We start from the raw sequence: 17,999 nt of genomic DNA, 5'->3' as shown, positions 1-17,999 counted from the left end.
ACTGATAAAATAGAAGACCACATATTTATATATATATAAATAACTTATTGTTTGCAGAGCTGCTTACTGTTTCTGAAGTTGTCTACTGAAATTTGTTTGTGACCTTAAATTAATACTTGCGGCAGTTTCACAGTTATTTGTGAGCATACATAGAGAGCTGTGAGCAGTTTGAGTCACTCCATGTGCATGCTGTCAGTTGTGGCAGAACAAGGCAATGCTGCCATTTCTGCCTTTTAATCATATGACAAACAGATATCCTTGACATGGCCTGTGTTATACATGCTTTTTTCACTTTTGTAGGGTTTTTTTATTTATGATTTTATTTGAAATGGTACCCAAATGTTGTCTTGAAGTACTGCCTAGTGTTCCTAGGACAACAAGATCTACCTTAACAGAGAAAAATGTGTGTTAAATAAGCTATGAACAAGCATGATTTATAGTGCTGTTGGCTGTTTGTCCAATTTTAATGAGTCAAGAATTTATATTAAATAAGGTATACTTAAAAAGAAATACACATAAAATGAGGTTATGAATTGATTGGTTGAAAATGTGAACAGAAACTGGAAGGAAGCCAACTTTCTGTATTGCTCCTAGAAGCAGTGGTTCAGTATTTGCTAATATATAGTTTGCAGCAACTTTATATCACATAGAAATGTTCTGTGAATAATGAAAACCATCTATATTTATGTTCTTAGAGAAAAGGAAATATGAGCTTTGATTGGTTATTTCTATAGATACAGATTCATGAGTTGAAAGAACATTTAATAGATAATAATGACTCTGGAGTCTTGGTATCTGAGATTTTAAAGGGATAAGAAGAAAAGTTGACAAGGATAGACTTATTAGGGAAAGGTAATATTGAGGCTAAGGAAAGGTTAGAGAGCTAGGCAGCTATTTTGGATTTATGATAATGGTGTACTTTGAAGTTAAGAACTGTAGTAGAAGATGCAATTTTCTGTATTTAATAATGCTGCCATTCCTGAGGGGCAGTGGACTATCTCAGCATGTCTTAACCCAGTCCTCCAACTAGTATGGCATTTTGTTAATTTCAGGAAGAAATAAGGACTTTTTCCCTCCCTTCCTCTCTGCTCCCCCCCATTCCCCTCCCTTCCCTCCCTCCCTTCCCTCCCTCCCTTCCTTCCTTTCCTTTCTTTCTCTCTCTCTTCTTCTTTTTTTCATGCATGCTAGGTTAGTGTATTACTACTGAACTGTATGTTTAGTCCTGATAGGTTACTTTCAGTATTTCTGTTTTACAAACCACATTGCAGAGAACATGATTGCACGTTCTTGGACTGTAGGGAATTTGTACCTATTACTCTTTTAAATTTTTAAATAGTTCCTTGGGAATTTAAAAATAAACTTATTTTCACATCATCATCATTACTTCTGCAGAAAACCTTTATGTGTTATTCCAATAATAAATCAAATGACTAGGGACAATTTCTGACTTTCAGAATTCTTTAGTTATTAATGCTATATAAATTTATTTTACAAAATAATTAAATAGATGCTTTTATATATGTTAACTTATTACTGCTATTATAATATAACCAAATTATAAGTTAATTTAGGTCTGTGCCAACTAAGGTTACAGCATCTAAATACTATTTAGGCCCTTTTTGTGGTATATTTAATTAATGATGAACTAGATTGAATAACTGTTGGTGAGTTACTAAGTGGTAAATTAGTTCTGGTCATAAGTGTAAATCTACAAAGAATTATAAAACAATGTGGGGATATTAAATTAAGTCATAAATCTGGCAGTGGAAAGAATCAAAGAACATATGTTTCTTTTCTTAGCTGAGCATTCTAATACAAACAGGTCAAAGTTATTGGTAGGAAAGCAATGTTATTAAATAGAGCATAGAAAAACAATGTCTGTATTTTGAAGTATGGTGAGTCAGAGCTGCAAGTGCGGTTCTGGCTCCCTGGTAGCCTTAGAGAACACATGCACAGTAGCTCCTGCCTTTTTGCTCATGCATAAGACAGCCAAATGTCATCAGCCTTGTTTCCTTTCTGGCATTGCACATTGTTTTCTTTTGGCCATGTTTCCTCTTGAGTGCTGTTTTCTGCTTTCCCTTCTGGCTCTGGCTCTGTTTAGCCTCTTTCAGGTCCTATTTGTTCTGTTGTCTCTGGCTATGTTTACCTTTTAGTATTTGCTTCTTTGTCAGCCCAGTTGGTCCCATACCTCCTGCCTCTCTGCTTATTTAATGTTATTTCCTTTTCTGTGTTCAACATTATTGCTTCCCTTCTGATCTTAATAAACCTCTTTCTTCTCTGCAATGCTTAACATATAGAATTACAATTATATTGTAACCTATTAGGGATACACAACAACCTTCCATGTCTGTGTATGTGTAAGATGATGATTACAAAGTTGCCTTATGTGATTTGGACATTTAAAAATGCCAGCCTGTTCTCTAAACTTTAGGAATAGTCTGAAAGTCATGAAAAATACCCAGAGGATGTAGATTTTGCCTGAAGTTATAAACTATAACCTGTCTGTAGTTATTGCAGATGGTGTCTTTTAAACTGAGGATCAATGAAATCAACTTAGTGGCAGTAAAACTAACAATTAAGAACAAAGATGTAAATGGAAAATAATAGACTACATTACTGTGTATTGCACTTAGTATTCATGGAATTTCATTTTAGTTACATACATTTATGTAAACGTATATGCTACATACAAATATATTGCTTATTATGGACCAAATAAAACATCTTGAATATAATTTTATAGAACAGTTGTCTAACCTTTTGGCTTCTGTCGGTCATATTGGATGAAGACGAATTGTTTTGGGCCACTCATTAAATACACAAACACTAAGGAAAACTGCTGATTGACAAAGATAAGATTTGAGTACAATTTTTGTGATGTCTTCTACCACAGAGAAGCAAAAAGGTCTTGACAAAATAATGCTAATTATGGAGTGCCCTATTCAGGGAGTCTTTAATTTTTTTTTTTTTTAAATTTTGGGACAAGGTCTCATGTAACTCAGGCTGTCCTCAAACTTACTAGTCAGAACCTTGGACTTCTGACTCTCCTGCCTCTACCTCCTGAGTGCTGAGATTATAAGTATGCCCCAACATGCCTGGTTTATATGGTGTTACGCATCAAATCCAGAAGTTCATGTGTGTTGGGAGTGCACTTTACCAACTGAGCTATATCCCCAGCTCAGAGACTGTGTGTGTGTGTGTGTGTGTGTGTGTGTGTGTGTGTATGTGTTTGTGTGTAGGTGCATGTGGAGGCCATATGTCAACCAGGGGTGTTGTTCCTTAGGAGCCACTCACCTTGTTTTTTGATACAAGGTCTTTCATTGAGACCTGGGACTTGCTGATTGGTAGACTGGATGTCCAGTGAGCCTTAGGGATCCTCCTGTCACTGCTTCCTCAGTGCTAGAATTACAAGGGAATGTTCCACAATGCCTGATTTTTAACATGGGTCCTGGTGATGGAATTCAGGGCCTCATGGCTGCTGTGGCAAGCACTCAGCCCATTTGGAGAGTCTTTTAAAATCATTAGGCAGGTTCCAAATTTGCAGTCATTAATAAATAAGATGAACACATCTAAGTAATAAAAGTTGATTTTTTTAAATTATAGAAGTAAACAAGGACAAAATAAAACTAGTATGATATTTGATACTGTATTGAGAAATGAATACATCAGTATCTGGATTGATGGAAGTAGTTGCAGTTCTCAGTGAATTCTCAAGGTATTCATCTGATACTTTCTTCTCATTTTTACCCTTACTGTACTTCATTCTTGAAAATAGTGGCTCACAAATGTAAGTCCTGCCAAAAATTGATGATAAGAATAAGGTATGATTATGAAGCCAGAGATTTTTTTTTTTCTGGGAGATAGGCCCTATCAAAGCCTACTAAAGAGATATAATCAAGATTCTAAGTTCAATGTCAGATTGAAACTCTATGCATTCCATTTGAAAATTGGCATTGAACATACTCATGTCAAGTGAAAATGGAATAAAAATACCCAAATATTATTTTCCTGAAAATCTTGAAATCTGTTTAAAATTCTTATATCATTGAAAATCAAGTCTACTTAATTTCACTGTTGACAGGATTATGCTTAGCAAATATGTTGAAATGTATAAAGTGTTTGTCTAATTTGAACTTGCCATAATTTCAGTTTTATTTGGAATATGAGTGATTCAATGGGTGATTAAAAATCATGAAAAATGCTAATCTCTAAGCCAGTTTACATTAAGTTATTATACACATTTTGTTTTTGGTACCATAAAAACCTTGATAACATTGCAAACCATAAAATCTTTTCATATTTGGTCTCGACTTAGCTCTCTTATTCAAAAAAATAAATGATATCTCTGTAGTCAGCATCAAGACTTTTTAGGAATTCCTGATACTGGTGATGATTTAATCCCCTGGTCCTTATGAATTCAGTCTTGATAATGACTTGCGTGATGTTATCACATTTAATGCTTTTGTGCATAAATTTTCTTGATTTAATATGCAATAATTAATACTTAAATATGTAATAATACTTTATTAATCATGAATTTTGGGAAACAATTACATCTATTAATTTTACAAGTCCCCGTCTCAGTAAGTATACCAGATATGTTGACAGTGGACGTAGAAAATCACTTTAACACATTTTCTACTGCTTCATATAAATCTCTTGATTTAGTTGTGTCTTTCTTTAAGTACAGCAAATGTAGAATTATTAAGGAAAGAGTGAGGAAGAATTCCAGCCCCCTCAAAAGTGGGAGGTGCTCCATGGGAAAGAATACTGTAGTTTATCTTTTTAAAAATTTTTTTAAAAAAATTATTTTTATTTTATGTGTATGAGTGTATTGCCTGCATGTATGTGAGTGCACCCATGTCATGCAATGCTGTGGAGATCAGAAGAGGGCATCAGATTCCCCTGGAACTGGAGTTAAGGACGGTTCACAGCTGCCATGTAGGTGCTGGGAATCGAACCCAGGTCCTCTGCAAGAGCAGTCAGTGCTCTTAACCCCTGAGCCATCTCTCCAGCCCCAACCATAGCGAATCTTTTAATAGCACTGAAGAAGTGATTTCTTTAGTGACATGCTCATCAGCAGTACCTGTAAAAGAAAGGCAAGTGGAGCTGTATTTGTAGCAGCAGTGCTGCAATCCGTGAAGCATCCTTTAAAATGAGCAGCCCTGCTTTCCAAACTTCTTACCACATATTTTCTAACTTACTCAGTTTTCCTGGCTATGGTCTGGTGAGATAAATCGATTTTAGAAATATTTGTCCCCCCTGTTTTCAGGACATACAATATTTGTCATTCTCCCCATACATTGTTTGATAAAGTCATCATTAGTGAATGGTTTGGAATTTTTGGTTGTTACATGTCCTACCACACCACTAGCTTTTACAATAAACTGTCAGAGTTGTAATTAGAAAAACATTGTTCCAAGACACTTTTTTTTTCAGTTCCATTATTTTGTCCTTATGATACAAACTTTGGGGTACCCCAAATTTGGGAGAATGTTTTTGTACCTGATTACTTTTCAAATTATAGTTCTTGAAAACTTGCACAAATTGCCTACTAATTAAGGAGCATGCCTTACTATTTGCCTCAACAAAAGTAGCCATTTGTCCATTTTTTGTTGAACAATCTGTTTACCCAGTTTTTCTGTTTTTTTTTTAAAAATTATTTTTATTTTATGTGTAAGCATGTACACATGTACATGCCTGCATGTAGGTAGGTACACCCATGACGTGCAATGCCCTGGAAGTGGAGTTATAGATGTTGGGTGCTGGGCATCAAGCCTGGGTCCCCTGCAAGAGCAGCCAGTGCTCTTAACCACTGAATCATCTCCCCAGACCCAGTTTTTCTGTTTTGGGACACTATTTTCTTTTGAGGATTGTAGAAACCATGCTGGGATTACAAATAATAATAAATAAAGTAGTATATTTACTTTTATTACAAAAATTAATGGACAGGAAAATAGAAAGCAGTCTTAGGGCCCATGTACATCTCAGCTGCCAGTGCAGTGTAAAGCACTGTAAAGTAGAGTGGATGATACACGAGTCATGGCTGAGGTGTTGAAATACCCTTAGAAATCAAATATGTACACCTATCTGTCTTCTAAATAACATTTGATGCCTACTGTTTCAGTGGTAGGTTAAACCTTCCATTTATTGGTAACTGCCACTTTTCACTCACCAAGTCACCATAAGCACATGTAACATCTGATGGTGCCAGCTTGACTATACTTGGAAAATAACACTCTGGAAGTCACACACCACTGTAAAACTGAAGTCATGCATGTATGCAAGTATTGAGAGCACACACATTTATTATGTGTGATACCGTGGCACATCATTGTTTATCTACAAAGCTTACACTTGAGAACTGTGCAGTTGTTACACACACACACACACACACACACACCACAGATGCAAAAAAAAAATCTTACAGTGTTTTAAATAAGTTTACAATTTTGTGTTAGCCTCCATTCCTAGCTATCCTGGGCCTCATGTGGTCTTTGGAAATGCCAGTTGGACATTCCTGGTATAGACAATTTAGTTTTGTTTGCTTTCAGAGTATATTTATTCAAAGAGAACTCTCTGGTTGCAAATAACTTTAAAGACATGCAAACTCCTGAAATATATCTGAACTATATTAGATTTAGTGTTGCGATGGGTAGCTTTAATGATCAATTTGGTACAACCTAGAATCACCTGGGAAGAGAGTCTCAGTGAAGGATTTTCTAAATTGGGTTGACCTGTGAGTATATGTGTTTGGGATTGTAGTCATTACTTAACTGATGGGGGAAGACCCAGCCCACCGTAAGTGACACTATTCCCTAGGCAGGGGTCCTGAACTGTTTTGAGACTGGAGAAATCGAGCAGAGCACAAGCAAGCAAGCATGCCTCCATTCATTTCTCTCTGTGGATGTGATATGCCAGCTTGACTTTCCCACAATAATAGACTGTAAACCTGGAATCATCAGCTACAATAAACTCGTTCTCCCCTAAGTTGCTTTTTGTCAGGGTATTTTTTTTTCTCACAGCACAGAAATGAAATGAGAACAATGGTAGAAACATTTGAATTTTATCACAACTTTTGCATGTGGGTTACTCATTTTTCATCCCTGTGACAAAATCTTTGAAACAATTTAAAGAAGGGTGAGTTTATTTTAGTTCATGTTTTCACAGGTTTCAGTTCATCACAGGGTGTGGCAGAGCAGAGCAGTTTACACGATGATGGTTAGGAAACCTCTTCTCCCCTTCATTCCATTTGGGCCCTCACCCTATGGAATGATGCCACTCACATTTAGGGTGGGTCTTCCTCTCAGTTATTTCTTTTTTGGAAAGTCCTTACAGGTGCTTCTCAGTGTTTATTAGTGGACAAGAAGAGCCATAATAGGTACCAATTGAGCCCAGCATTCAATTTGGTGAAATCATTATGAAGCAATTCAGTAGCATGTGAGTATTTGGAGGTTGCTCCTCTTTTGGTCTCATGCTACATTTAGAAATTACTAGGCCAAGAGGGCTAAGAGGAGTACACTGGAAGGTTCTAAGTTATTAAGACCCTTATTTTCCTTTTTATAACCTTAAAATTGAATTTATTACCGTTTATGAGGAAGTTTGAAGGTAACAAGTACACAGGCACTGACTGCCCTGTCACTATCATATCCTACTGCATGATAATGTCAGAATTCTCCATATGTACAAAGAGATCTTGTGACTTCCAGTGAGAATAAGTTTCTCATCAAACTACAGTTGACGCAAAAACATACCTCTCACCCCAAAGGAGGTAATAGAGAGTTTATTCTGAAGCCAAATATGAGTGATCATGGCTTGGGAACAGATTCAGGTTAGCCAAATTCCATGTTCCAACACGCTAACAGTTTCATGAAGGTTTTATAGTGGAAGACCAAAGAAAAGCAAAAAGTCAAGACACTTTTCAAATACAGTGTTGGAAACAGTAAATAGGCAGATACAGCAAAAGAGAAACCTCAGCCAATAGGCCTCAGATGCTATCTGATAACATTCAACCTTTTGATTGGCAGAACTGTTTCTTTAATATTTCTGTTAGTCACAAGACATTAATTCAGAAAGGAAGGTGGGTTAGGCATGACTATTTACAGGCTAAACATGGCCCCAAATAATTTGTGAGTAAGTGCTATGTCTACACCATTCCAAACTCCACAGTCACTGAAGTGCTGATCAGTTACAGGTATTCAGTTGAAGATGCAGGATTTTTTGGGGAACTGGGACCTTTCATTCACAGTACGTGTAGGCATCTCCCTCCAAATTTGATGTAGAGTAAAAAAAAAAAAAAAAAAAGACTTGTAAAAAATGGTCGCAATGAAAGGCAGGCTACATGGATACAGGGGAGAAACAGGGTTCCCCCTAGAGGGTTCTTAGTCTCATTCATAAAAGAATTTAAGAATGGGCTCAAATGAAGCTATAGGACAATTTTATTGGAATTTAGGTAAAAATCCTCAGGGCAGGCAAGCTGTAAATCTCAGCAGCTGCCTTAAGGAGACAGAAGGGGAGAAAGGAAAAAAAAAAGCCATAAAGCAATGCTGATTTCAAACTGGCACAAAGGTCAGATGCCGGATAGCAGACTAGCAGCCACATGGTGGGAGAGGAAGAGAGCTTTGTAGACAAAAGCAGAGAAACCCAAAATGTTGGGGCAGCCCAACAGATTAGGGAAATCATGGTTAGAAAAGAGATATGAAGAAGGAAAGGAGAGGTTACACTTTTCTGAAGAATGCCCATGTCTGTGACTCACAGGGTCCACAAGACCTGTGCTGAGGGGTGGGATTCTGGGTAGGGAAAGTTCACCATCACTTTAGCATACTAGGTATTCTGACCATCTCTTTAGCATGACTTAAGGTGAACCTGCCTTCCTAGGAGTGGCCTATGAACAAGCAGTTGACCAGTGAAGTTGGAAAGTTGGGTCTTCATCCAGGCCAGAGAATCTTATACTCTTGACTAGTTTTAAGGCTTTTTTTTTTTTTTTGCTACTGTGACCACATACATTACATTTTGACCCCAGCATTATGAAGGATAACCGAGCTGTAATAAATCATCTTAGAATGTCACTTTGAAAAATAAGTAAGCCTAGTCTTAGCTACCTCAGCCTTGAATATTTTGTTCCCCCAATTTTGCCAAGACCTAGGGAAAGATAACTGGTATGTAAGAGGTTGGCTGCAAAAGAATTCCAAAACTCCTCTTTCTTCCTTTATATTTTCTTAAGATCAATAAAAATAATGATTTTGGTTCACCAGAGATAGCCTTAACCTAACACGAACATTTTCTATTTATCTTAAATATTGATCATTTAAGGAGCACCCATACACAGATTAGTATTTTCATCTCTATTTGATGTAAATTGGAAGTAGTCAATTACAGACTTATAAACTAGTCCTTTGTTTGCTACAATTGTTATCCACAGCTGTGTGCTTGTTTTTGACAAGCTCCTCCTGAAAAAATGCTTTTTTTTCCTCCCCCTTCCCTCCCTCCCTCCCTCCCCCCCCTCTCTTTTCTTTTTTGCCTGTCTCTGTTTCTCTTTTCTTTGTACAGGGCAAGCTCCAACTTTTCAAAGTGCTGCCAGCTATCAAATAATGATAGCTCGGCAGTCGAGGCTTTGTAAGAGCTCCAACTCCTTTCTGCTTCCTCTGCTGGAGTCTCTGTGACTGGATTGTTGATTTCTCAAGTCTTTTCTCAGAGAGGGCTAGAGCAAGTTAAAATGCTGTAAATCTCACTCTTCCTGATATTAAGCCAGACTTTTTGAATGAATGCTTCTTGCTTGCTGCAAGTTGTAGGTTTGTTTCTCAAGTTCTTAAGTAACCACATTACCATTTGTAAAGCAAAGAAATTATTTGCACAGTTCTATTAATTGTAGACTTTTCAGATTTCACGTGTACTCTTGTTGGAGAGGGTGTACTATGAAATTTTATGTCATTTTAAAATTCATGTTCTTCTACCTCAGTCAGGATGCAGAACTGTCTCATCACCGTAAAGAAACTCCTCCATTCTGTGGAATAGTCACATACCTACCCTGACAACTACCAGTGTACTTTCCATCAATACAGTTTTCACATTTTGAGAGGGTATAGAATAGATTGATACAGCATGCAATGTAATATGGCTTTTATCACTCAGTATAATGCTCTTGAGACCCTTGTATTGAGACCCTTGTATGTTGTTGCTTATGTCAGTAGCTCATTTTTTTTATGTGTATGAATGTTTTGCCTACATGTTTGTAAGTGCACCTGTGTCATGCAATGCCCATGGTGGCCAGAAGAGGGCATCAGATCCCCAGAAACCCGATTTGCAGACTTGCTAGCCACCATTTATATGCTGGGAGCTGAACCAGGTCCTCTGTAAGAGCAGCCAGAGGTCTTAAACTGCTCAGCCATCTCTCCAGTTCCCAGTAGCTCATTTTTTATTGTTGAGTGATAGTGCAGCATATGGATATACTATGGTTTATTTATCCATTCAGCTACACAATTCACAAAGTTAATTGTGAATATTCATGAATAATTTATTTATTGATTTTATATGTAAGTTTTTATTTCCTATAAAAATACTTAGGAGTGTAATTGTTAGGTCAAATGTCAAATTTATATTTATCTTTGTAAGAAACTGGTTTTCCAGAATGATGGCACGAGTTTATATTCCCATCAATAGTATGAGATCAGTTTCCAACTGGTATTTTTGGCATTTTATTTTAGCCATTACATTAAATGTATAGTGATAATTCCTTGTGGATTTAATTTGCACTTCTCCAGTAGCTAATGAGTCGATATTTTTTTGTAATATTATCTGCCAGCCATATATCTCTCTGCATTAATGCATTCCTGTCTTTGGCCCATTCTCTAGTTGCATTTCTTTTCTTACTGTGGAGTTTAGGCGATGCTTCATATATTTTGGGTATAAGTTCTTCCTGTATATGTTATTTTCAAATATTTTTTCGTAGTTCATAGTCTATATTTTTAAACTCTTACAGAACAAAACTTGCTAATTAAAAATTCAGTTCATTGACTTTTCTTTTATAGATCATGATTTTGATGTCATGCTTAATCCCTGTACAGAAGGCTGAGGAAAGAAGATTGAGATCAGCTGAGCTATATAGCCTGGACTTGTCCAGGCTAGCCTGAGCTATACAAGACTTTGTTTCAAAAAAAAAAATTATCTTGTTAGCTAATATAGAGAATTTCTCCTTGATTTTTGTGCTATTATAGGAACATAAAGAAAGGAAATGGAAAATATCCTGTTACTAAATACGTTTTATTTTCTCACTTCTTTTTTTTTTTAAGCTGTAACTTCATGGTGCTGGCTGACCTGTAAATCTCTGTGTAGATCATGCTGACCCCACCCAAACTCACGACCCTCTTGCCTCTACCTACCAAGTACTGGGATTGCAAGCATCTGCTATTACACCCAGCTTCCAGTTTCTTATTTCCAGTTCAGTAGTGTTTTTTTCTAAATCTAACTCTTGAACTAGAATGTGAGCATTTTAGGGCAGAATACTATTGAGTCTTAATATAGTTTATTGATTCTTCAGAAATATTTGTTTGGACAACTTTTCTGTGTAGTTAGAGGTTGTACTATATTTCAAAAATGCTAATGACCTCTTCCCACAAACACTATATATGCAGTTATGGTTTGAATATGAAATGTGTCTTAGAGAATTTTGTTTGAACACTTGGTCCTTAGCTGGTGGTGCTGTTTTGAGAGGTTGTGGAGACTTTAGGAGATGGGGTCTAGCTGGAGAAGTGGGTTGCTGGGGGGAGGTGAGGTTTAGGGGTATTTTATGCCCCCCCATCCCAGCTTATCTCTGCTTATGGTCTGCCAAGATGTGAGTATGCAGCCTCATGCTCCTATCCTCCTTCCCCTAAAAATATTGTGTAGATTAATAGCAGGATGAACAAGAAAGATAGGCAATTAAGATAGGAAACATACTTTATTAGGTAAGAGTCTGGCAAGATAGAAATTCAAGTTCTGTGGAAAAAGTCAGAATATTATCTTTAGGTATTGTATTTGAATCTTTTCCTTCACCCTTCACATTCGTTCACCTAAAAGGGGCCCAGTGTTTTTTTGTTCATGATATTTTTTTTATTTTCATGTATATGTATGTATAAATGTTAGTTGTTTAAAAATTTGAAAGCACAGAGACATATAAAGATGAAGACTACTCATATGAGTTATCTTTAAATGAGGATAACAGTTGTCTACCTTATAGAGTTAAGATCAAATGAATTAATATTTGTAAATTACTTAGAACAGTGCCTCATACATAGCAAATCTTTGTGTAAATGTTTATATACTAAAATTGGATAAAATTCCACAGTTAATCTAGTATTAATATTACATACATATACATGTATATACATATACAGATGTTTGATTATTTCTTCAAGAATTTTCCCAGTGACAGAAAGGAAAATTCTGATAATGAAACTTGTGTCTGTGTACATGGGAGTTTTATTATAAAGAGCTGACTTACATGACTCTGGAGGAATGAAAAGATCCACAGTTTATCATCTACAAACTAAAGACTTGGACAGCCAGTGGTGTAATTCATTGGGAGTCTGAGTGCCTGAAAACCAAGGAAGTCAGTAATGTACGAGAACTCAGTTTGAACTGAAGATAAGGTGCAAGGTCTTAATTTGAAGAGGCAGGGAAGCAGCTTTCTGCCTTTTGTTTTATCGAGGCCTTCAACAGATTGGATAAACACCCACTTACATTGGGAAGTGCATTTTTAAAAATAAACTGAGCATTAAAATGCTAATCTCATTCAGATACTCTCACAGACACACATACCCAGAAATAGTGATTAATTTGGGCATGCAGTGACCTGTCAAATTGGCATAAAATTAACCCATCATGACCAGGCATGGTGGCACAAGCCTTTAATCCCAGCACTTGGGAGGCAGAGGCAGGCAAATCTTTGAGTTCAAGGCCAGCCTGGTCTACATAATGAGTTCCAGGACAGCTGGGGCTACAAGGAGACCCTATTTCACAAAAAAAAAAAAAAAAAAAAAAAATTAACCCATCACAGTAGGCTTTTTTTGCATGCTCATGTTAAGTACTATGACTGTTACAGGCTCTAGCAATTTAAACCAGTTAGATCTTTAGAAGTGAGTTCTCTTTATAATTAGCGTCAACTTTATTCTCCATTTGATCATTATTTCCTTGTTCATGATCTTTTTTCTCTTAGTGAGGAAAGTCCCTCTTGCACATTTGTGCTGTCATCAGATGATGTTTATTTAATGTGATAAATTTGCCAAGAGGTTTGAACTTGTTAGTTGATGACCTCTATTCCCTTCCTTTCCCCACACCCTCTTTTGTAGCTGTAGAAGCTAGTTTAATTCTCATGTCTGTAATGAGTTGAACAAGCATGTACTGAATCCTAATCATATGCCACTCATTCTATATGTTTTCTTAACTAGGAAGTATGCCAAACATCGGATGTAAAAGAGAAGTGATAAAATATTCACTGTGCATTCTATCCGTTTTTTAAAAAAAAGCAATTCTAACTCTGAGGCTTAGCTATTTTAATTTCCATGTTTTTTATAAATGGGTTATAAGCTGTAAGTAACTTGCCAGATAGTGAAAGTTATAGCCAGTATTCAGCTTGGGGCTGGGGAGATGACTTAGTAAGCGAGCCCGTTGCACAAACATGAGGACTTGAGTTGAGTCCTCTGCAACCATGTAAAAAGCTGGGTGTGTTCACATGTGTCTGTAGCACCAGGTGCATTGTGGGGAGAGGGGCCAAAACAGGAGGATCACTAGAATTTGCTTGCTGGCCAACTCCAGGCTCAGTGAAAGACCCAGTCTTAAAGAAACAGGGCAAAGAGAGAGAGGGGAAGGGGAGGGGCAGCTGACATCCTTCCCTGGCCTCCGTGCGCATACATGGGTGCACACACCACACACACACTAATAACAAACAATAAAACCCCTCAGTCTGCTTAACTCTGAAGCCTAGTAGTATAAGTGACAAAATCCCATTGGGAGATGATGCTTCTTTATAACTTCAATATGTCACCACTCCTGTTTTCTCATCCTCAACACCCCCCATTTTCTCTGAAAATATTCTATGAATGGAATGTGTCATTATTCCTTTCAAGTTATTTCATAAACTCATTATTTTAAGTGTTCTCTTATGTTGTGACAGCAAGTTCCTTTGTCAGCCATCCTGTTCAGAATAAATAATCTTTCCTGGGTCAACATGATTTATGCTGCTACTTCCTTTACATTTTGAATAATTATTATTTTGAATAATTTAGCATAAAAATATACAGATATATATTAGATATTTTATATCTATATATCTATATACTGACCCTTTTTCTGGCTCATGTTTTAGAAATTTTGGTTTCGAGCTAGCTGGATCCATTGATGGTCCTGACTATCATGGTGTCAGGAGCATATGGGAAAGGCCACTAACCTCATGGTGAGTGGGAAGCAGAGAGAGTGAAGAGAGAGCATGCCTGTGTTAGTGGGCTGTCTCTCCTTTCTTTTATTCATCTGTGCCTCCCTTCTATTGGGTGGTTTGCCCATATTCAGGGTAGGTCTCTCCCTCTTAGCTAAATATCACTGGAATATTACAATTAAGAATAACCATTATATATCATAAAAGAAAATGCATTTGATTTAAAGAGAAGATTCAATTTACATTATTAATATGAATTTGTTATGAACACCTTAGATTTTTGTATGAATTTTATTCATCAATTTTTGGTGTTCTTTGAGTAAGTAAATACGCTTGTCAAGACAATTATAAAACTATATAGGAATCCCCCCCCAAATATAGGAATCCCAATTTCACAAGTCTCCACTACCTTATGTAAGATCCTTCTCAATCTTATACTATTCAGTCCTATTTCATTTTCATATCGACAGCTCTATATTATTCCAGTCTCTCCTTCATTTCCTGAAATTTGTGGAAAGAATATACAGTTGTAGGTCTATGGAATGAAAAATGTGCCTTTGACATAAGGATATAACAAGAAGTGAATAATCCTAGTCTAAAAGGGTGACTCATCGAGGGTGCCACGTGAAGTGAGAGTTTTTGTTGTTGGGGAGCATGTCTAGTTACTAACATCATATCCATAGGGAATTGGTTGTTTAGTTATGAATATGTTTCTGACCATGAATTTATAGATTTTGATCATATAAAAACCTTATCTCAGAGAGTAAGAAGGCAGACTTTCTGTTTTGGATGACTGTAGAACTGTGCAGAATTGGAAGTGAAATGCTTGACTTGATTACAGTTGCTGACATAGTATTTCTCTTAAATTAATATCATCTTATATAGTTATTTTAATTTTTGAGAGATTGATATATTAACCCCCATTCCTTTTATCTGCTATTTTAAGCATAAATAAAATAATTTTAAGGTTTTAAGAATATTCATTTGTAAAAATCCCATGTTTTATCTAAAATATTTACACCTTTGATTTTTATTAAGAAAAAATTTAAAAAGTAAAATAAAAATAATGTATTTTTAGTTAATATTTATGATACCTAAAAGGACTTGTTTTAAAAGCTTCAATATAAAACACATTTAGGAAATTTCAGGACTAAATCTTTGTTTTAAAAAAGCAATAGAGTTTTAGCAGAAGAAGTTACCCTGGTGTGGAGGTGTAGCTTAGTGGTAATGTGCTTGCCTGGGATGTGTATGGCCCTATGTTCAATCCCTAACAGTGCAACAAAACAAAACACAATGAGATAAAACAAAACAAATGAGCAAATAGTCCAACTTGTCTTTTTTTTGTGTGTAAAATTGTTTGAAATATCTAATTCTAATTTATGGTGAATCACTAAGTTTTTCTGTGTAACAATTCTAATTTTTTATGTCCATTATATATGACCACAAATTTGTAGATAGAAATTGCTTCTTAGTACAGTGCACTCAGTTGTGCAAACTTATTTTTTTAGGGTCAAAGAAGAACACAAACCACAACCGACACAGTAAGTAAATGTATTGAGTGCAGTAGACTCGACTTCTGTTCTGCCGGATTCTGCTTTCTGCACCTCTGATGGTATTAGCTTACACTAATACTGGATAGGCTGCAGCTAGTGTGTCTTCTGCTTTCTGACTCTCTGGCTTGTAAGAGAGCTGCCTGCAGCTTCTTACTCCATCCACATAATGACTGGATGTAGTTTTTTGCTGCCTGCTTGTGGACTGGTTAAGTGTTCAAACTGAATTTTCCTACATTCTGACTGCCTGATGATAATTAGAGCTCACATTTCCATTGGCTGTAGCTTTTGTGCCTGTGTATTTTTATAATTATGAATAAAAAACATTAATCTACATTGTTATTCTTTTGGTTATTCAGTCACATTATTTGCTTATTTAAACAGGTGGTTTCCTTTTAGTGGAATCACTGAACTGGTAAATAACGTTCTTCAGCCCCAGCAAAAACAACAAAATGAAAAGGAGCCCCAGACGTAAGTAAGCTGGTCTACACAGACTAAATATTATCTATGGTAGCATAACATAACTGAAGAATATGAATTAAAATTCTAGCCTTGGATTGGTATGCCCTCAGAGAGGGAAACTGTTAGACTAAAGTTTGATAATTCTATCTTTAGTTATTCCATGGAAATCTAAAAAGAAAAAAAGATTAGAAGAAAAAGAACTTAGAGGCTAGTAGAAGAGACAATCCTCCCCATTTAATATGAATATCGAAACCATCTCTGCCCAGAAAAATATCTTTCTCTGATAATACATAATACAATGTATTCTAGAGTGCCTTTAAACTAAAGTTGTAGAGGACATTAAGAGGTTTTAGGTGCTAAATGTAGTGTTTGGTCAAATAGTTTTGTAAAAGTTTTAAAAAAGGTTATGGTGGTTTATTTATTGTAGTAGTTCTGAGAACCTAAATTTGTCGGTATTAGAATGTAATACTGTTGACTAAACTAATTTGAGCATTGAATCCTATTTTCATGGACTATTTCATTAGTTCAGAAAATAATTTGGGAAGAAATATAGTAACATATTCTCACATTGACCTGAAACATTAAAACCATGTTGATTCCTACCTAGACTCGGGGCGGCGGCAGCGGCAGCACTTGAAACTGGAAGGGAATAATGGTGGTGAGGGGAATGGAGGAGGAATTGGAGTAGGGGAATGGGGTGGACTTGATCAAAACACTTTGTATGTAGGCATGGAATTCTCAAACAGTGAAAAAAAAAAAAACCCTCAAAGGAAAGAAATTTGAAGGATTAGTAACCTTATTAAAATTCATAGTGAAATAAAAATTTAAAAAACTTGATTCCATTTCTTTTAGTTGTTAATAGATTTAAAAATATATTTATTATTTTTACTTTATGTGTATGCATGTATTTAAGTGCACCCGTGCTGTGCAGTGCCCTTGGAGAACAGCAGAGACTGTCAAATCCCCTGAAACTGGAGTTAAGGACAGTTGTTAGCTGTCATGTGGGTGCTGGGATTTGAACCAGGGTCTTCTGCAAGAAGAGCCAGTGTTCTTAACTGTGGAGCCATTTCTCTAGCCCTTAGTTGTTAATAGATTTAAAAACACTTTAAAAAAAACACAGATCATACTTACTATTAATTGTGTAAAACAGAAGTGAGATAGATTACTTTTTTTAATTAAAATTTTTTTTGTTTATTATTTATTTAATAACCACATACTTAGGAGAAGCATTTCATACTTTTGTTTACAGCTTTTTGACCCGAACTTGCCACAGGGCCCTTAATTATGTGCATGGGAGTCTAAAATGTCTTACCAGGTATGCAGGAAGAGAGGAAGCCTGAATATTATGAGTAGTAGTAACATCTACTATAATTAGTTCACGTTTGATTTTCATTTATTTTCTGATGGAAATTTCAGAATGTCCAAGGTTGAAGATTTGCCAAAGAAACCCAGCTATTGCATCAAGGATAACTCAAACATTAGTTCCCATCCCAGTACTGTTGAAATGCTGTGATGGCTTGAATTAATAATCTACTTTTTTTTTTTTTTAACTGTGAATCGGTTTTTTATTTTTATTTTTT

The 17,999-nt window shown here is 36.0% G+C and overlaps 1 protein-coding gene across 4 annotated transcripts in view; it reads left to right on the top strand.

Annotated features, from left to right (window-relative positions):
- Rims2 (regulating synaptic membrane exocytosis 2) overlaps nt 1–17,999 on the top strand; it is a 570,072-nt gene that overhangs the window by 75,322 nt on the left and 476,751 nt on the right. For 2 of the 4 annotated variants that reach the window (XM_008851540.3, XM_029555208.1), the window contains exons 2-3: nt 15,916–15,948; nt 16,342–16,428. The exons of the other annotated variants lie outside the window; for them this stretch is intronic. In XM_008851540.3, the coding sequence (XP_008849762.1) occupies nt 15,916–15,948; nt 16,342–16,428 (120 nt within the window). The remainder of the gene's footprint in view (nt 1–15,915; nt 15,949–16,341; nt 16,429–17,999) is intronic. 4 annotated transcript variants of the gene reach the window in all.

Source organism: Nannospalax galili, unplaced genomic scaffold (assembly GCF_000622305.1).
Source record: "Nannospalax galili isolate Female #2095 unplaced genomic scaffold, S.galili_v1.0 scaffold284, whole genome shotgun sequence".
NCBI lineage: Eukaryota > Metazoa > Chordata > Mammalia > Rodentia > Spalacidae > Nannospalax > Nannospalax galili.
The sequence above is the reverse complement of the archived record's forward strand: the minus strand, read 5'-3'. Positions and strand labels throughout refer to the sequence as shown.